The sequence below is a fragment of the Macrobrachium nipponense genome, chromosome 12 (genome assembly GCF_015104395.2).
Source record: "Macrobrachium nipponense isolate FS-2020 chromosome 12, ASM1510439v2, whole genome shotgun sequence".
Classification (NCBI taxonomy): Eukaryota; Metazoa; Arthropoda; class Malacostraca; order Decapoda; family Palaemonidae; genus Macrobrachium; species Macrobrachium nipponense.
This window is the reverse complement of record NC_087205.1, coordinates 50,036,992-50,059,491: the sequence shown is the minus strand read 5'-3', so window position 1 is coordinate 50,059,491 and position 22,500 is coordinate 50,036,992. Positions and strand designations below refer to the sequence as shown.

Here is a 22,500-nt window from a genome sequence, read left to right as displayed (position 1 = left end):
CGAATCCCGGTGCGCGCAATCATCCCTCATCGCTCACACCCGACCTCACTCGAGACTTCGCGTCATCGTTGTTAGGATTCAGAGATTCCCATGCATCCGCTCAAAAACTAAAGTACACTATGATACCACGTAGGTAAGTAAGTGTCTGCGAGTGCTTGCAAAATAAACGCCATCAAATGACTTAGGGTTCTCTTATCCAATGTAGAGTGCTGGAAGAAATAGAAACAAAAATGTATAAAATAGCACACTGGCATAGAAATACGATAGGCACTACAAACAAAAACAGGAGGCACAAATTCACCGAAATATTTTGAACAGCAAAATCAACTCCAATTTGCCTGGCCCCAATTATAAAAATAACAACAATAATGACAAACCCGAACTGATTAATCTTAGTCCCGTGTACGCCAGAGAACGAGAAGGATTGAGAGAACGACGAGAGAGAGAGAGATGAGGAGCAGTCCGGTAAACGCAACTTGTTGAAATGATGGCTACTGTCATGTAAACGATCACCCCAGGAATATCTAAATACATGTGCGGAAACGGCAGGCTACTCCCTGATCCCCTCTATAATATGCATGAACAGTCAGTCAGTCCAGTCCCTTCATCACGTTTCTCAATCATGAGCTGCGAAGCCTTATGCTACACCAACAAACAATACACATTATCGAATGCTACTTTTTAAGCCGCAAAGAGGGGTCATATATACTTACACATATAAATGCAATGTATATATAGTATACATAGATATATATTCGATATATATATATATATATATATATATATATATATATATTATATATATATATCGAGCTACAATTGTCCTTTAATATATAATTCGCTCTACCTCGAATTTAATATATTTTCATATATGCTTAACCGAAGGGGAATTTTTATCGAGAAAAAAAATTCCCCTTCGGTTTAAGCATATACCGAAAATCAATTTAATTCTGAGGTAGAGCGAATTAGATATTAAAGGACATTGTAGCTCGATATATGTATATGAATCACGGAAATGTGATTTGACTTATATATATATATATTTATATATATATATATATATATATATTCAATATAATATATATATATATATATTATATTATATATATATATTCAATTGTATTCCTTAATAAACGCTCCAAGAAGAGGTCCATTGGAGGACGAAACTGTTGGGCATTTTCTGAGATATACCTTTTTTCATTTTCCTATGTGGAATACAATTGAATTACTATATCTTCGCTGCCTAAGAAGATTACCATAGTAAACGTATATATATATATATGTGTGTGTGTGTGTGTGTGTGTGTTATGTATGTATTGTGTGGATGCTAAGAGAAACATCCAACGCCTGTGACAAAACGCCCAAATAGTATTTTAGTAAAACACGTCCCTTGCAACTGCAAATCCAAAAACCAATAACAGTATAATTTTAGCATCCATTAACCATCCACGTACACATAGCCTGAAAATGAGTTTCAGTGTCTACGATAGACTCCTGTGTAAATGAAGATCATGAAAGCTTCTGGTGTTCATCCTTTTTCAGAGGCCGTTTTAGTAACGCCTACAGAGCACTACGTGAAGTGCACTGACGGCACTAAACCCTCCCCCCCTAACCCACCCCCCTCCGACTACGGGGGCAGTATGACCATGTTAACGACAATTGCCAAGAAGCTATATCCAAATACGGAACTGAAGGTGTACTGGTGAGTTGATGTAAATACTCTTCTGCCAACAAAAAGTGGAGCAGCAAAAACCTTCCCATACCTGTTGGTCGTTGCATATGCCTGGACGAGCATCTTTCACACAAGATGACAACGGGGAAATTCATGCATAAAAATGACTTTCGATCCGTGTGAATCCGCTGCAGTCTCGGCAAACTCAAAATGAACTCTAATACACCTTCCCAGAGAATTACTCGCTGCTCCCTTTGTAAAGGAAAAGCGCGCTCGGCAGCAGAAGCTCTCAATATTAGAAAAGCCCATTTCTCCTACTCAAACAATTCCTTTCCTCATAACCGAGACGAGGCAGTTCAGCTCTTCCTCTTTATCCTCAATTCAATCCTCGGAGAGAATTGATGATGACTGAGTGGGAGGAGGAGGAGGGAAGCCAGTTGGACAGAAACCATACCCTTAACTGCAAAGGTCCTCGTCACAAAGGGAATATTCCAGAGCTGCCTTCTTCCCTGTACTCAAACAAATGAGGTCTCTTCCAAAAAGGCTACGAAAGGGTGTGAGCACCACAATAGGAATCGATTTATCGAGTGACATTTCAGAGGACTATCTGGAAAATGCCAAGGACCTGCTCCTATCGTTCTTTTATCGGAAGCGTTTCCAACAGGAGATGGGGTCTATAAATCCAGTTACACACAGAAACTCTCGTCACTTTTTGAATTATTTTCTGAGAAAAGCTCAACTACTGAAACTCATCATTACTATCAAACAATACCTCTACTACTACTACTGCTACTACTACAAAAATCCTCCTCTTTAGGATAGTTATCATCACAACTTTTATTTGCTTAAATTAATAACACGAGAGTTGACAAAACAATGAGGGGGGGAGGGGGTGAGGCCACACCGCCACCAGCGGAAAGGGATTTCCATTGCCGTCTGGATCGGCAGCAGAATTTACATGTTCAGAGATTTTGAGGTTTTCATGGGACACAACTGCCTGCCTTTTGACAACCCTGCAGCTGCCTGCGGTTTCGTCCCAAATCCACTCAAGTGCTCTTCGGCCCCAAGTTCATCGCTCCACAAAACAAACAACTTTTATTGGAACCACTTTGTATTTTATTTTATCTATTCACTTATTTATTCATTTATTAATATTTAGAGAGAGAGAGAGAGAGAGAGAGAGAGAGAGAGAGAGAGAGAGAGAGAGATCTGAAATCAGACCATGTGCAAAGCCAATCAATTCTTCTTCAATGAGGCCGCTAACTAAATTTCGCTGACGTATTTTGTGGTGTGACATATGCAAAGACAGTCACGGACGGCCTTGTCGATGTGGATATACGATTGCCAACGGAACTGAATAGATAACACGACTTGAAAACTGCAGAAGTGTAAACTACAAAAGACCTGACCAGATACTTTAACGTCCACCGTTCACAAACATCAACTATTCAGCAGCAAAACCATCCTCCCTCTCTCCCATAACGATGGAAATCTTCCCGGAAAACATCCGAACTATTCAAATAACATCATAATATGACAAGTAACTCGTTCCTCGCGTTTCATTCGGACCACAATCAAACACTGACATTTCCAATGTCTCCGGATGGAAAAATAGATCAGGAATCGTATTCATGAGGCCTGACTTCCAAGTTCCACGCGAAGCGACAGGTGGACGTTCGCACATGCGCACTCCATCCATGCAGTTCACCTGCTGGAAATGGGAAGAGCAGGCTGTATGTATCTCCGACTGGGTTGCAAAGCATGAATTCGTAAGGAATAGGAACCAGTATGATTCAACTGCCGAATGCATTCAGATCTAAATCATGGCAGGAAAAACAAATAATGGAATCACTTATGGCGTCGAGACGAGCCCAGATGATCACGTTAGTGATGACGTCATGAGGCGACCCATGACGTCATTTCATTCAATACAGGCACATGATGAAATACTAAGCAGTGCAACTTACGTCGAGGAGTATATTGCTTGGACTATGCGTGTGGGTTTCTGAGAGAGAGAGAGAGAGAGAGAGTTAAGGCTGCTTGACTAGTGGTTTGATGAACACTCAATAGGGATAAGAAAAGGAGGCCATGAATACTATGTTGTCTTTCATAACAATAAGAAAATACAGACACATCAAAGTACAACTCGCACTTCAACACTAAAGAAATTACGGTTAGAATGTTGCACTCATGTTTGACAGAATAACTGGCAGTAAGAACTAACAATAAAGGTAATTAAAAAATGTCATTATACAGATAAACAAGCAAATAACTAAGAGTACAGCCTTTGTTCATGAGAGCGCATAAAATACATACTACAGAGCTACAAACATTACACATGACTGGTCAGTTCAAACAAAACAAGGCCCAATTCATACCGGACTTCTTTGATGGCACCAAAATCTGCTAACTCTCAAGCGAGGTCACAACTGCAGCGGAGCGACGCCCTCGGAGGCTATGAAGCCCCTCGCAGTGTCCCAGGGCCATAGGATCGTCACTGACGACACCCAAGGAGAGAGAGAGAGTGAGAGAGAGAGAGAGAGCGGGGGAGGGAAGAGAGGTGCACACGTCAACACTCAGTTGTTGGTGGTCGTCGTCCGGGTTTCTTTTCCTAATCAACATCGTGTTTCCCACACACTGCAGGTGATTAGAAAGTCCTCATCCTGAAGAGTTCGCAACAGAGTAGGAAAGGGGAGGGTGGGAGGGAGGGAGGGGGACTCAGACACTACTCCCAAGTTCCACCGAAGAATACGAAACGACAGGTCAAGTTCCAAGTGGCACTCGGTCTGACGAGTAACGCGCGCAGATGGTCCTCTGTGGCCACGGGAGAGAAGGAAAGGAAAAAGTGTCTCTAGCAAAACTGGTGATGGTCTGATTGCAGGTGGCGGCGACTCGGAAGGAAGGTCCTGATAGCAACTGGCCGCCGCTTGCCACCACGATCCACGATCCTCTCTCTCTCTCTCTCTCTCTCTCTCTCTCTCTCTCTCTCTGAACACCAATCCTGTACCCCTTTCCCCCCGACCCCGACTCACCTGCCAGAAGATCACCTGCGCTATAGAAAATAAGTCTCCAACATCGCAGCTCCTGCGTCTTCCCTCATTTGATGAACACTTTTTTTTTTCTATCAACGTCAGATGTGTCTCTCTTCCCCAAAGAAGCAATTTCTCTCTAACTTCACAAGAACAATTACAATTCACCTTCGCATAACAACTGCAATCTCGCCAACTGAATGAAGACAATAGCACATCTTATTTTGTGCCTGAGTTAACCCTTCGAGAAAGGGAGGGAGGGGGGGGGGGGGGGGGAGGCAGACATCGTCAATAGAGCCCATTTTCTATCGAAGTTCGTGAGTAGTGCGATGACTCCCGCTTCTGAGATTCTGAAGAATCTCCTTCGAAACATCTACCCGCAGTGAAACATTTTGAGAGGCTCTGGCGGGATCTCTCCCACCTCAGACATTCCCTGACTTGGAAAAAAGAAAGACAGAAACTGAAATATTCCCTGATTCCGAACGCGCTGGAGAACAGATTATCCGCTGCACCCGGATTATCTTCATTATGAAACTAATGTTCCTCAAATCATGGCATTGTAAACTTGAAGCCGTTAACAGAGCTAAACAAAAGCACACCCTCTACTCTCTCCTGGCTTCACACTGTGTGATACAAGGCACTACAAGGAGCAGTGCTCGACCAACACTCAAAAGCCTAAAAGAAAAATATTATATATATATATATATATATATATATATATATATATATATATATATATATATATATATATATATATATATATATATATATATATATATATATATATACACACACAAATATATGGCAGAAAGTCAATTAAAATGGGCTGTAAACCTTTCACTTGGCCTGATCCATAAAGATTCATGCTATGCACGACGTATAACGAAAAGTATGACACAATTCTCTCTCTCACAAGAAGAATTCCAAAGCCCCAAGTTTCAGTCCAATACCGAACCAGTTCCATAAACATCAACACAAGTTATGTTCTCGCGCGCATTATTATTACTAATAGTAATCATTACTATGGTGGCAATCATCATTACTATTAAAATTCGTTACTACCATGGGAACCATCCATTCTTCTGGGTCAAGTCGCTTGGCCATTTACCCGACAAGCTGCCCGGTTCCACAAAGCAGACACGAGAAAAAAAAAAAAAAAAAAAAAACAGGTATGAGGGGAAAAGAGGTTGTCCAACATCTAGATACTTAACTGGTAGAAAAAAAATACAAGGATATAATATATAAGAAAAAATATATAAATCAGATGACATTGTATAGATACATACATACATACACACACAAACACACACACATATATATTATTATATATATATATAATTATATATATATATATATATATATATATATATATATATATATATATATATATATATATATATATATATATATATATATATATTTACTATATATGTGTGCGCGCGCGCGAGTGTATCATACGTAAATTTGTGAGTGCACATGAAATTACGCTAATGTAAATATCAAGTGATTACACTCCCGAGCAAGTAAAACATTCTCAGTGAATTAAGAAAGTGAAAAATAGGGCGAAATCGATAAGAGCGTCGACCAGCAGCAGCAGACATTCCAGTTGAGCCCCAAAGCTTTGGAGATGTATTAGCCGAAGGTTCAAAGAGCCAGTGATGAGCACGAAAACTTCTCTGCTTCCGCTGAATCAAGAGGAGCCGAAGGTTCAAAGAGCCAGTGATGAGCACGAAAACTTCTCTGCTTCCGCTGAATCAAGCAGGAGGGTCAAAGGGAGCAGTAACTTAGTATCGATCTGAAATATTTCCACTGGCGCAGAGCAGACGACGAAGAGGAGGGGTAAACGACACAGGCCGAATGTGAGAAGACCACAGGACTGAAATCAATACAAATGATTCCAGACCAAACTCATGATGACCTCGCATGAGACTCGTGCAAGGTCACTGGCCATAGCCAGAACAATAGCAATGGACCTCAATACCAGCGCTGCACTTTGCACGATTCCCTCCCACCTCAGTTGATTGCAGCATGTGGATTCAGAACGTCTCAATACACACGCTCTCATATCCCTCATTGCATGTGCACGAAAGAGCCTATATATATTATATATATATATATATATAATATATATATAATATATATATATATATCATATATATATACACATATATACACACACGTCCTGAAATGGACTGAGCTGCCTAAATACACATGGTATAAGGAGTTCCCTAACGCTTAATAAAGCAAGTACCAATATTCTAATATCTTAACACGGGCACTGCAAAGTTCAGGATGTGCTTCAGTGTTCTCAAAAAAACCGAAGAAAGCTTACAACTTGTCATATTGAGCTTCTGCCATCCATAGTTTCCATCTATCCAGATGACACTTTTCGGACAGTGGACTTACACTAAAATATCAGCGACCACACAAACGGTTTACTTAATTGCATATTAATGATTCAGGATGGATTAACAAACAAGCATTTATTTAATCCAATAATAATAAAAGATGCTTCAACAGCTTGTTACATAAAAGAAGAATTAAGTACATAAGCCATAGAAAAACAGGAGAGCCAACTCCTACCTCAAACTACCGAACATGAAAATACCTATATGAATGGGGGGGAGGGGGGGCGCTTTAAAGGGGTAATACGTCCTTGAGAAAGAAAACTTTGGTACGGCAGACGGAGAGAAAAACGGAAAAAAATCTCCCTGCTAAGACCTTAAAGGAGAAGGAAAGTTGAAATCCCTTTGAAAATAATCTCTTCATACAGCCGAGTCCACTACACTATTCACTTGACACAAGGAACAGCTGAAGGAGGCACGAGGAAAAGATATCAACTTTTCTTTCAAACCGTGTCACTAACTTCACAGTTGACGAGCTGAGGAATGAAACAAACTGATACTCCAATAAAGGCGAACAGTGAACGAACAAGGATAAAGAGAAAAATGCAGAAGAAAATAGACCAAAATAATGTTCTATGGACGCGCATTTCTTCCCTGATATCAAACGTTCAACAAAATGCAAAGAGGAACTGTTCACTGCAGAACACGAGAAGCCTCCGGAGCAGCCGGAGTGAAAGATAGATCAAAATGAACGACACAGATCAATAAGCGATGCCCCTGATACACACTACACGCAAATCAGCAAAGTGGCCCAAGAGGTGAGCGACAGGGATCTTGGAATGTGCCATCAAGAGACAAGAGATGACAGCATTTGATGGAGGCAATGGCAAGGAAGGAGTCAGAGAAAGCAGCAAGAAAGCAATTTGTGCAAAAAATTCGACAGACACTTCAAGTGTCTATAATGATCAGCTCTACATAAATATAAAGAATTTTGGCTACATTTTTTCTCAAAGAAAAAGTCAAAAGAGGAGAGAGCTAAGCAGAAACAGATCATCCAGTCGCACTCCAAGTCTATCTACGACTTTGGGAACATCTACAAAACTGTATTTGGTGAACAGTTTCATGAGGCCATTCTCTCCGTTTGATTGAATAGTACGCATATGATGATGCTCAAGCGTTCTCGTGAAAACTATTAAAAACATACAGCATATTTTGCCATCTACAGGATCACTTTTCACGAAAACAGCTACAATTGTGGGGATCAGCAATTCGGGTTAATCCCTTGAGTGCTTGTAGCTCAGAAAATAATGTTTCGCTTATACTCAATACTTCACGAGTGAACCAAATGACTCCAGTTCACAATGGATCAGTATTTAGCCAGACCTTTCTCCTTCCAATGGAGAATAATCACTCCCTGCCGACTAACAAACTGATCTACTGCAATGACATATTCTTAAATAATGCGTCGTAAGCATAACGATCACCCAAAGCTCATTTTTTAATTTTATATAGCTTTAAACATTGAAAAAAGAAAGCTAGGTTAAGTCACACACATACAGTCTTAGAGGAGCCTGCATTCACTTTAGTAGTATTTGTGTATAAAACGTGATGTGTAGCTACCCTTGTGTGTGTTTGATTAATAGCAATAGTGTGCAGGTTGCATCAACTCAAGCTTCACTGACAGTGTCGTCCAGCCTCTCCCACTACTGGCCCCTCCCTCAAGTCGCTATTTAAGCTACCTCTTGCCTTGGAGGAATTATAATTCCTCTAAGAACTCCCTTGATCCCAGCTTTGGGAGGGTACGTCAAGTCCCTAGGCCTAGGGTGAGGGCGTGCATCGTACCCCTCTCATATCACCGTGGTTTTCTGACAGCCTGGATACCTACCTTTTGCAAGCTCGCTACAAGGAGGACAACATGAAAAACCAGCCACCAAGTGCTCTCGTGTAACTTACAAAGCGCACTTGAACCAACCCACACAATATAATCTGAACGACTTCTAGTAAATGCCCTCAAATTTTAACTATATTAAATGTCAAAGGACTGCTACACACTCACGACTAGTTATTCTCTCTCTCTCTCTCTCTCTCTCTCTCTCTCTCTCTCTCTCTCTCTCTCTCTCTCTCTCCTAGCTGCTTGGAAATGAATATCGAATCTAGGCCAAAGGCCAAGCGCTGGGACCTATTAGGACGTTCAGCGCTGAAACAGAAATTAGCAGAAAAAGATGTGAAAGGTGTGACATCGTAAGATGCACTATGAATCAATTGTTAGGAGAGGCTGGCAAGTAATATGGAAGAAAGAGAATGTGAAAGGAGATACAGTAAAATGAACGAAAGTGGTTGGAGCTATGGGACATAGGTACGCTGCAGAGAACCATAAGTAATGCCTTCAGTGCACCGCATGAGGCGCACTGACGGCACTACCCCCCTATAGGATTCACTGTTTGGGTCAACACAGGTCAACCGGATTTCAGAGAACGAGCTCAGAGTAATCATCTCTCTGCGAACTCTGGACAGGAATCTCCCTAAAAGCATGCCATGTTGGTATGTTTGTCGGTGCGTTCAAGTAAAAAATTGCGTGGCTGTAACAACCTTAAACTTCAACCTCACTTTTTCTCTTATTTGTAATTTAAATTTTAGAACTATGAAAACTATATGTAATCAAGAAAAATATTCATGTAAACTCCCTCCACAAAGAGGACAAATATTTTTTTAAGATAATTCATAAAATTTAAGGAGACAGAGAGAGAGAGAGAGAGAGAGGAGAGAGAGAGAGAGAGAGAGAGAGAGAGAGAGAGAGATAAATGCCGATTCATACATATCTGCTATTATAATCCAAGAAAGGTAGAGGTTGGAATGACTAGTTCAAAATTTAACAAGTTCTCAAACAAAACCAGACGCGAATATTCGCTTAAGGTTGATGGAATTCCTAAAGGAAGGGTTTGGGATTCAAGCATAATATTCAAGAGATGCACATCAAGCAGAGAGCTTTTTCTTATTCAAGAAAGGAAAGTCATTTTACACAAACAGTGGTGTACTCTTTGGAATTGTGATGAATTCACCCCACATCAATCTCAGATCAAGCAATCACATAACGGCTCCCTCAGAGGAAAAGATCGATATCAAGAAAGCCTTAGGCCTAAGCAGGAGCAACGCCCCCCAACAGAAATGCTTCGTATAACTACGAACGCTGCAATAAGGACCAACGGAAACTTGACGACTTCGCCATATTAACCCCATTTCCTCTTCCATGCACAATACTTGCAGGAAAGATAAAGAGCTTTCGAGTCATCCTAGACAGTGACCCCACAGGGTTTAGGGGGTCGTTATCTCTATAAGGTTTACAGTCTTTTCTTTATGTTTTTCCAGTCATCCCCAAACGGCCTTGTACTAAACACGCCGCAAAGATGGATACATACTGGGTTAAAACCCGTGGGGGTCACTATCTAGAAGAGATCCGAGCTCTGATACAAGTTGCTTTTGTTTAGCATAAACAACCAGCAGACACTTTCGTCATCATCTCCCTGCCACACACATCATCAGAGCTCGATTTTGTGCCACTTGCTGGGAAAATCTCACTACACGAAATATGGCAATAAAAGATCATTTTCACGACTGCATATAACAAGTGAAAAAGTTCGCTTCACTGCATTTGGTGGAGTCCAGTGCTTTCCTGTTGGTTTCAAATGTTAATTTCTGGCCACTGGTTGGATTGTGTTCTGAAAGGATTTAACTTTCCATTTGGGGGGGGGGGTGGATTTCCTTATACTTTTCTCTCTATTTCAAATTACAGCCCATATCGCGCTAAATAAACCAACCAGTAACTTACGTCCACTTTTATTCAGACTACTATCTAAATACCAAAATATCAACTTTCTTCTGTTTTTACAAGCATTGCTCAATTGTTAGCCCTAAATATTTGGATCAAGAAATCAAATACATCAGAAAAATAGGGACCGATTTACGTTACCCTTCATATATATTCGATATTTGCTATAATAACGCCCACAAAAAGTTTTATAGTGAAAGTAATGTGGAGAAAGAAACTTCTAAGAACATTCTTAGCTTGCCTTATTTTAGCAGTTTTGAATCCATAAAATCTTTGTTTAAATCTTTTGAGGTCAATCTCGTTTTTTCAATAACGACTCATTAAAAGGAATGCTAATACAAAAAGGCCCTAAGGAAAGCAACAACACAATATATAAAATTCCGTTTGGATTGTCCCTCTTTTTATATCGGCCAATCTAACAAGGATTTAGAAGTAGGAATCAAACATCATAAGTATTCTGTCACAACTGGGAAAACATCTAATGCAATATTCACTCATTTAAGTGGAAACTCCAGTAGGATAAACTGGACCGGCAGTTCAGTCATCGCAAGATCAAAGATGTCTTTTCATGAAATCTTAAGAATCTGCTATCATACAACTAACTTCCAATTGTAATTTTAACCTTAGTTCTGGGTTGTATAAGTATGATGTTTAAGAATGACCTTAAAGATAAAATACTGACTTAATTACAAATTAGTTACCTTAATAGATATTTTCTTTGTATCTGTATGTTTAATATATTTTGTGTGAAAATTTTTATTGTTTACCGAAATGAGATTTATTGAAATGTACTTTTATAACATATTGTGTGTGTGTGTGTGTGTGTCAGTCCCTGCCCTGTATAATCTTTTAATTGTCTTGTCCCTGCTTCTAAGCAGCTTGACTTAATTTTTTGTATACCTCTTATAGTGTACCCCTGTTTTGGGTAGGTCTAAATAACTTTTCAGATGTGTTGGATTCCAGGTCTATAATTTCTTTTTATAATCCTTATCTGTCACTTATACGAGCTTCTTTGTAAACTTACTTTCATATTTATATCAGTCTACTTAGTAAAGGAAGACAGTCGAAAGGCCTTGCAATGGTACTCCATTATTTCACTTCCTTTGTGGCAGTTGCCTACACACACACACATACACACACACACACACACACACACATATATATATATATATATATATATATATATATATATATATATATATAATATATATATTATATATATATATATACTATATCTATTTATATATATATATCTATATATATATAAGATATATTTATATATATAGATATATATAGATATATACATATATATATATAATATATATATATATATATATAAAATATATATATATATATATATATTATATATCTTTATATATATAAATATATATACAATATATACTATTATTATATATATACTATATTATATATATATATATATATCTTTACATTATATATATATATTTATATATAGAATAGATATATATCTTTACCATATATATATAATATATATATATATATATATATATATATATATATTATATATATATATATATCAATTCAAGCTACAAAATGTCCTTTAATAATCTAAATTCACTTTACCTTCCCAAATGATATAGGTTTTCATATATGTACCGAAGGGGAATTTTTTAATTGATAATAATTTCGTCCCCCCATGGGATCGAACCACCGTCCAAGTGGACGGGGACGAAATCAGGACAGTCAGTGACGCTATCCAATCAGCCAACAGAGACGCGTCTCTGTTGGCTGATTGGATAGCGTCACTGACTGTCCTGATTTCGTCCCCGTCCACTTGGACGGTGGTTCGATCCCATGGGGGACGAAATTATTATCAATTAAAAAATTCCCCTTCGGTACATATATGAAAATATATCATTGTGGGAGGTAAAGTGAATTTAGATATTAAAGGACATTTGTAGCTTGAATGATATATAAATGGATCACGGTTCGATGTGATAATTATTCATATATATATATATATATATATCTTACAGGTATGAATTGATGTGTTGGTGAATTACATGTTATATCAGCTGCTCTTGCTTGGAGACAGAGAGCGCCGTAGAGACAGCCTTCTTGAATGAAGGAATCTGATGCGTGTGCATCATTCGTTTGTGCGTATATCATAGGTCCGACCGTTCAAGGCCCTTGAGGGAAAGACACCTTCCTTTGTGATAAGAAGAAAGACGGTCGAGGGGACGCCAAGTGTCGGGAGAAAAACCCACCTCAAGGTATGGCACATATTCTAAATGACTTAGAAACAGTTGCCTTTGAAAAGAGAGAAGTGTGAAGTGTATCCCTTTATTTAATATTGTGTTATAAGAAATGTAATGAATATATCTTTATTACAGATGGGCTCTATACCATGATACTAGAAACGGGATTCTCTAAACTTGACTATTACAATGTAGCAATTGATATTTTGAGTCTAGGAGTGATTACTTAGACTAAGCCAGGAGAGTGGAATGATAACTTATAGTTTTCTTTGTGGGGCAGACTTAGGTTTTTATCACTATGACTTATTAATCATTTTGTTCTTTTTTATGATTATCTATTTTGGGAAATAAATAGTATATTTTTGTATTTATGTGAGCTTATTAGCCTGGTGACAGGTAAGGGTTGTCAATTTGTGTAGTTTTGTCAAAGGGAATATTAATGTATACCGAGTGCTTTCGCCTTTATTGAGGCATATCGAGGCAGAATCAAATACAGTTGGAAAGAAGGTTGCAAGGCAAACACAAAAATCAAGAATTCCAGATGGTTACTTGTCAAAATGGCAAAAATCAAAGAGGTAATCCAGGATGATCCGAGATCACACGGCCACAAACTAGAACCATTGATTTGACCATAAGAGAAATGGAAGCTTAGCCATACGAAGTCCAAAAACAAGTATAAACCTGGACATACTAATTTTGTTGCTTATATTTAGCTACAACTTTTTTAATAATGAAGGGATCGATTTTAAACGAACCAAAACTTAAATTTAGAAAACTTCCAGTTTTTGACTTGATGAAAAGATTCTATGATATTCCTTTTAACTGTGTCGCTATACGGGATTAAAGACCTTGCATGATTCCAATTAATAGGATGATCTAAATCTCTCATATGTACGAATAATGCATTCAATACTTGGCCAGTTCTCACAGGATATTGGTGTCGTTTGATTCGTTGTGGAAGTAATTTTCTAATTTGTCTGTAATACATTTTACCACACTTTTTACAAGGAATTTCATATATGCAGTCATGATGTCCTGCCTAGCTGGTCAGGTAGCCGAGGTGGCCTCGTCGTGATTATGTTATCGCGGGTTCGTTTCCCGCTACATCATGATTTCTTCAAATTTCTTTGTAGTTGGAGCTCAAGGCTTTGTTGTGACAAGCACATCCAAAAAATGAAAAAAAAAAAGGAGCAAAGATTTTGAGAAGTTGAGAGGGCATTGTGGCTATTACAATTTCATATATATCTGATAAAAGTGATCAGTAGATTCTATATATATATATTATATATATATATATATATATATATATATATATTATATATAAATATTATAATTATATTAATAATATATATATATAAATATATATAACGACACATGGACTTGTGTATATACACAAACCAGATCTAGAGTCAGCGTTTACCATTTCAGAGAACCATTCTCCCTTGACTTCTTACCGAGAGAGGCATGTTGAAGAATATCAGTACCAGAATTAACAAGTATTATGTGTATCCAGAGGATCCTATAGTGATCATAGTATCTACAACGAAAACAAGATTTCAGGGCGATTATCTTTAACGATTCTAGTAACTATGTATATTTGCTTTAAAATGAATAGAGAGAGAGAGAGAGAGAGAGAGAGAGAGAGAGAGAGAGAGAGGCCACGCGCGGGAGTGTGTGTCTGTGTGTGTGTGTGTATGAGTACGTGCGCCAGAACAATATAAGCAGCTTAGTGGTCGACAAAGGAAACGGGAAAACGAAAGATTACCGGAGAAATATTGCCAGAACTTTGGAGGTGGAAAGCGAATGAAACCTGAACTTCATTAAACACACAGCGGGAATCCCCAAAGCAGCTAAGATTCTATATTTGCATACAAGATCGGGACGAGAGAGAGAGAGAGAGAGAGAGAGAGAGAGAGAGAGAGATGTCAGCCTAAAATGGATCCTAAAAGGGGTGAAGCGCGAGGATGATGGAGCAATCGATCAAATGGCGACCCTCTCTCTGATACTGCCACTAGAAAGAAGCAGGACACTGCAAGACAGAGGGGCACTGACATTCTCTGTCCTGAGGCTCTCAAGCCCGCTAATGAGGACACATCCATTCCATAAAGGCTCAACTTGGGCAAATGTCACTGAATGCCACAGTCATCATTTTTCTCTGAGCAACAAATGTGTCATTAAAATCTTTTGTGTGTCAGTAAGCAAGTTACTCCGAAGAGAAACTTTAGGAATAAATGGATGAGCTTTTCATAAATTCTCGACAGGTTTTTTCCTGCGCAGGAAACCTTAGAAAATAGGTAACTCAACTTATCACAAATTGTGCTGCGGAGCTCAAATGTCGAGGAGAGAGCAAAAGAAATTGTACAGCTGGATCCGTACAATACAATGATCTGCAAGTAAACAGCATAATAGATCAATAAAATAAAAATCTCATAGAAACGGGAAAAAATAACTACTATACAACTTCACAATAAGAATTTGGCTTCAATTCGGTCAAAGAGCTTTAAACAAATATCAATCTCGCTTTTGTTGTTCATGAATCTTTGTTCATGAAAACAAAAGCAGTCTGTGAATAAAGCCATAAGGAGTAGAATGACTACACGTGAAACAAGCTACAATTGTGATAATGAACAAGTAAGTCAAACACCAGTGTCACTTAAACATCTCGACGTCACTACATAGTACACAGTATCCATTCTTGCAAAACAACCGAGGACAATTATTCTTATTGAGGGAACACGAAGAATAAATGCTTTAGTGCTAAAAGGCCAGAACACTTACGTGTATGGGACGTGAAGCCGAAAGCTCTCATACCAATCATGACGAGGCTCTTGTTTCACTGACTGAAGCAAGCCACATTCTTTTCCGCTTCACACGGGAGTTTCGATATCATAGTTCATTCCGATATCCAATGCTCGTGCATCTGACTGTGCAATGCCACACCTGTAACACTGTGACACTCGGCAGAATTCGACGATCACTTTTAGGCCTCGCCACTGGAAATGAGTCTAAACTGGGGATGGTTATCGGACCGATGCCGGAGATCTTGAGACATTACGCAAGGAACGAAAGTAGGCCTATCACTGCCCTTTACTCTCCGGCCCAGATACATTTCACAGATTCGGTACCCATAAATCTAACTTCACAACTCTTGAACCGATTTAGTGCTGCTAGAAGCAATGCGATATTGTCCTTATTGTAAAAAATAAATAAGTCTGACACTTATAGCATTTACTGAACACTCCATTCACTTATACGATTCGAAGTCGGGTATCTGAAGTTCTCCTCCCTCCACTCCTCCTCTTCCTCTTCCGATCGAAGTGTCCATCCTTGTCAACGGTCAGGCGTCATATCAAATTCGCAAACATTACTTCCGGAGCTTTGATAGGTCATCACGTCCTCCAGGGCATCGTGCTTCCATGACCACAAAAATATGGAACCCCTCACTTCAACGTTCAATGTGAGGGAAGTGTCTCTGAAAACGATTTTTCGTTCACTTTTCCGAGCTAGCAATGAAGTGTCTCATACTGTCCAGGCGGCTTCTTTCACTCCACCAACGAGGAAGGAGGGCGGGCGAAGGGCAGCGGCCGCTTCTGGACTGGGACAAGACAATCGAATCGAACACCAGAGTATTTTCCCATCTCTCTTCATCTCCTCAGGTTCGTAGCAACGTCATTTCACAAAATCAATAAAGTAACTATAGGGTTCTTTCTTTTTCATTTTTCCGTACTTTATAGGGACAACCTGGGACGAAATATCAGTTAAGAGCAATGAAACAAAAGAAAGTGCACACAGTACTATTTGAGAATGCTTTAGTGACCTTAAACAAATAAGCGTTTCTGTGCAACAATGTAATCAGGAATGGCCAAGACACGCTTCCACGAGTGGCATGACACATCCACAAACTGATAGTTTGCTTTCATGAAACGCTGCTCTTTCGCCGCTGCATAATTCTCACTAACTTTAAAAACACATCAAGTTTCTATATATATATATATATATATATATATATATATATATATATATATATATATATATATATACGCATATGTGTGTGTGCGTGTGTGTCAGTACGAACCTTTTGCATTCAATAATGAGTAAAAACTGAAAACATGCTCAAGTTATGCATTTTCATAACTCTCTCTCTCTCTCTCTCTCTCTCTCTCTCTCTCTCTCTCTCTCTCTCTCTCTCTCTCCTCTCATCTCTATCTCTCTCTCCTGGAAAACCTAATTAACACTTGGGATGATTACTATAAAGGGAGATTGTCTGTGATAAAACCTTAATTCAATTAAAAGTTAACACATGAGTCGAGATAGGGAGGGCTGAAAGAAAATTTGAGAGCGCAAATTAATAAGTGAGAGAGAGAGAGAGAGGAGAGAGAGAGAGAGAGAGAGCGTACAAATATCATATCAGAAACCACAGGCCACCAAACCTAAGACGGAAGGTATTAAACAATCGTTTAAAAATGCGCCAAAAATAACGGCGTCAGACAAAGGAGGGAGCGAGGCAGGAAGAGGAAAGGAAAGAAAAGGACAGGAGATGAACGGACGGGTGAGGAGGGAGAGTAGAGAAGGGAAAGGAGGAAGGAGGGGACAAGGTAAACGAAGGAGAAAAGCGCCAAGAGGAGGAGGAGGAGGAGATATATAGCCAACCCCCATCGACAGCATTCACCCAAAATTAATCTCCGCCGCTGCTTCCTCTCCTCCTCCTCCTCCTCCTCCTCCTCCTCCTCCTCCTCCTCCTCCCTCCTCCTCCTCCTCCCTCCTCCCCCCCCCACTCCCCCGACCGGCCAGATAACCGAGCCACCCAAACTATTATAAGTTTGACAAAATCATTCATTCACAAAGTTCTGTTAAGAAACTGGGAAAAGACGAACAAGGTGAAAAGTAGACGTTCACTGGGAGAACGAAACTAAAAAACATGGCTACTGAGGCAACGCGGCCTCTAGACTACGAGAATCTCGCATTCTTTCAGAAAGTTATGAAGGAAGAGAAAAATAATAATGGGAAATTATAGGCATGGGTGAATAAACACAAGATCTCGAAAATAAATCACCACCCACTTATCTACCTTAACACTTTTCGGTGTGACTGACTAAACAGCAAAACGCAATTTCGCATCTAGTATATTTTCCTTAAGGTCACGTCTGATGGGAAGGAGTCATACACCACACGTCATTCATTATCCAAGGTGCCACACTCGGTGAGTGAGTAATACACGAGATCTGTACTACACATGTACGAGTATACATATACTGTGAGACATACTCTGAGAAGTGAAAGAAAACGTGTGGGAGCGAGCATGAACCAGATCCAATCAATGCCCTCCAATAGGGCCGTTACTATCTGTTATGACAAGGAAATTCCAACAGGAAGATATAGACGGAGGTGTCATAAGAATTGATATTGTCATCTGGAACAAGGGAGAAAAACAGAACAGAGCTGAAAGGCATAAAATAACAAAATACCAAGACCTAAAGAACGACCTGAAAAGCACATGGGAACTGAAGGAAATAGAAATAATACCTATGGTATTATTTCTAGGGGCAACGGGACTTATAAAGAAAAACCTGAGAAAATATCTTCAGGCAATACTAAGTTGCCTAGATATAAATGAGGTGCAGATTGCTGCCCTCAAAAAATAGCAAACACCTTGAAAAGAGCCCTCAGATATGAGGCTAGTGGAATATAATAGAGGTGCAACCATAGACCTCAGGCTGGGGCCCATTGCACCCCTGACATAACTTGAAAATTAAGAATAACAAGTCTGAGAGAGAGAGAGAGAGAGAGAGAGAGAGAGAATGTTTGGAATGAAAAATAGATAAACTAGAGCGATGTAACGAGAACCAGAGTGCAGAAAAGAAGAAGAATGCCGCAAGCGCTAGCAGGGCCAATTCAAAGGGAAGGATAATTTCCGAGGACGACAAACGAATACATGAAGCTCAGACGAAATGATTGTCCTCAGAGAACAATGTTGCAGAAAGTTCAGTACGATCTCAAGAAAGAATCACAAGCATTCCAGTATCAAACCCATAAATCACAGGAGAGAGTGAATTCACACTGACAAAAGAAAAGAAACACATTCAGATCCCAAGAACTGGGGATGGTAGCCCTCTCAGAACACTGAACAGTTACTGAGAAAAATGTAGTTGAAGGTCAGGGGACGATAAGGCGTCTGGTGTTCCAGAACAGCGTTGCCGATAGCTCTGCATACTAAAATCGGCATCTTATAGAAAACGGAATTCATTTTAATGGCCCAAAGTATATATTAGCTATGTATATACACAATTACAACCAAAACAACAATGATATATACATATTAAGTTTTATAGATAAACTTTATAAAACATAGAAATTACACACAAAATATAGGTAGATAGTAACCTACTCAGTTTTATAAATCAACTTTATAGAACATATAGGCTATATAAATAAAACAAAAAAAATTATTATTTTTCTTCATATATCAGGGTATAAATATGTTTGAGAATATATTTTACTAATTCCTGATTTATATCCTGTTTTATGCTCATTTCTTTGAAGCCCCCCCCCCAATAATGAAGCCTAGCTCCTGGATATAGTAATTACGCCACTCGTAACTACATGGTTCATGTCAGTTATAATGTAATCACATGTCTTTTCATCAAATTACAATCCTATGAATGGAAACAATATCAAATATCTTACAATTACTTTACAACCATGTAACTCATTAAATTCAATAACATTATAATTACAAAAGTTACAGCTATTTCAATCGTGCTAGTTTTATCTACAGTTTGATTTTTTTTCTTGTAGTTTGAATTACATTCCTAATCATACATAATATACTAAGATATGATATCATGGGTATTTAACTGCTAACACTATTCGGTTTCGTGTTTTACAATTATAAAGGGTTCCTTACCGTCACTGGAGGGTTGAACGTTTTCTACGCTTATTAAGTGGAATCTCTTAAAGAATCATTTACACATATATTATGTAATAATAATGTAGTAATAATCATTTTCTACCCAAGCTTACATAAAAAGACATTAACTAATTAAAAAAAAAAGTATTTAAATTTATTTGAGACGATAAATCAATCCCCTCGAAGAATGCCGAGTTTTTCTCGGCATGAACAAGGAGGCCGATTTCTTCTCGGCATTGAAGGTCTGATTCTCCGCATGTAGAGTTTTTTCTCGGCAAATCGGGGGAAAATTCGGCATTTCGGCAACGCTGTTCCAGAAATGATGAGGCAGCTTTATGGAATTAGAGACTGATATGAGGCCTGCAAAATAATACATCTAATAATAGTGAAGACCCGTTCAGTGTCCTCTCAAGAGATCTCTTATTTTTCATGAAAACAACTGTGCAGCCTCACAAGAAATAACGATCTCAAAAATGCGCATAGATTGTCAACTGTTTAACGAGCACTCATCATAAATGGCACACTTACGGCGCATGAACATTCTTTATGGCTAAGGATTTCCTTAAACTGAAGGTGTGCTGCATACGAGGTTTTATTATACAAGAGGACATGGAGAGAAAAGCAGAAAAATTCACATTGTCCACGGTAAAGGTGGAAGGTTGTTGCGAGTCATTTACTATTCGTGTGATGGCGAAGTTCTTCAGTGTAGTGAAATAAAAAAAAAATAAGGGTTAAAATAAACTGAGACTAATATATCACCTGCTATAATACCTTCACGATGGCGTGAGTAATGACAAAAGTGAGAGGAAATAAAAGCAGAGACTACGATCACGGTTAATGAAGATATCGCATAGGATGTAGTACTACATACTTATGAAATTTGGAACGGGCAATGAGGGTCAAGTGTGAATATAGTTACGTAATCAATAGGCAAAGGAAGACAAAATTCCAGAGAACGGCGCGAGTGTCACTGTGAAATCCTTTGCAAGAAAACATGAAAGCTGCGACAGAAACAAACCGCAGACAAGAACTAAGATGGCATTCAGATGCTTGGGGTGGAGGTCATAGAACAATATGGAATGCTATGTAACAAAGCTCAGAAATGAGGCCAAAAGGAAGCTGAACTGAATAAAAATCTGTACGAGAATGCTTTCGAAGATGACATCAGAGTTGGACCGGATTGGAGCCATTCATCGCCACAGAAAGCGAAAAGAGAGCGTTGGAGTGGATAGAGACAACACAATGAAACCTAACAAACAAGTGAGAAGTGAAGGCCCGAGAGTTGGATAGCAAGACTCAAACGTCAAGTGAAGGACTAAAATGTGGGAGCAGCAGCTAGGGACCGAGGGGACGCAACAAATTCCCTTCAGTAATGGCTACAGTGCACCGCCTGAATTGCACTGATGGCGCTGCCCCCCTACGGGAGTTGCTAGCTGGAAAAGGCAAAGAGCAAAAAGCTTAATATCTCAGATATTCTACAACACAGGAGGGCAGGAAGAACACGGACATTCAAGAAAAACAGAATGATGAAGCATTTGCGTAAGTGCAGGGTTAGTGAAGGGGACAAAAAGCTTTTCTGATACTTTCCGTCGGGGAAGGCGTACGAAGCTGCAGTGATCGTGAGATTCTTGAATGTCATCTTTTACGTTGACTAAAAATAAGTAAGATGCCTCGACTTTCATTAACATTTGGGGAAGACGACTTCAGAGAGAGAGAGAGAGAGAGAGAGAGAGGGGGGGGGGGTGGAGAGAACCAATTTCCATGATTGCTGCCACACAAATCCTTTGCCAAGTATTCCAAGGCCTTCACCAATTCAGAGATTGGCAGGGAGTATGATGAAAGCGAAAAATCAACCCATTACCTTTTACCATCAAAGAGCACATTCCAAGAAGATCTGTCAAGAGGTGAAACATTTGCACACGCTCAAAATCACATTACAAATTCAATCAGAATTAAAAAAAAAAAAATACATCGTTCATCAGATTTTTTGGAAGGCAAAATAAGCCAATCTTATCTTCTCTCTCTCTCTCTCTCTCTCTCTCTCTCCTCTCTCTCTCTCTCTCTCGTATCGTGCAACATAATTTTCTTCTTCATTATGTCATTCTGCCTGCCTCCTCATCCCATCTTGAGTACGGTAACGCTGATCAAAATGTACAACGCTCGTTCACATTGAAATGAAATTCTCGCTGAGGCCATAAAAAATCAAGCTAACGACCCTCAATGAAACAGACAAAAGACAAACGTTAACTACTGTCCTCACCTCATGACGAAGAGCATCAAAATGTAGTATACGCGGACACACTAACCAGTAGGCATTTCCCTTAGAGATCACACCGCACAAAGGATACAAACTCAAGCCCTATTTATGCATACTGGCAAGACCTAACAAACTTTTCAATATACACTGAGAGTCAACATCACATGAAACCTATCGAGGCTACAGAGTTTTCCACGTCGCATACCTGTCTTGAACTGGCCGGTGTT

At 39.2% G+C, this 22,500-nt stretch overlaps 1 protein-coding gene across 15 annotated transcripts in view; it reads right to left on the bottom strand.

Annotated features, from left to right (window-relative positions):
• LOC135224522 (afadin-like) overlaps positions 1-22,500 on the bottom strand; it is a 573,724-nt gene that overhangs the window by 231,691 nt on the left and 319,533 nt on the right. Inside the window, exon 2 of one of the 15 annotated variants that reach the window (XM_064263591.1) lies at positions 15,888-16,850. The exons of 13 other annotated variants lie outside the window; for them this stretch is intronic. In XM_064263591.1, the coding sequence (XP_064119661.1) occupies positions 15,888-15,927 (40 nt within the window). In that variant the 5' untranslated portion in view covers positions 15,928-16,850. Of the gene's footprint in view, positions 1-4,050; positions 4,072-15,887; positions 16,851-22,500 lie in introns of those variants that run through there. One more of the 15 variants, XM_064263593.1, reaches the window with a different exon arrangement.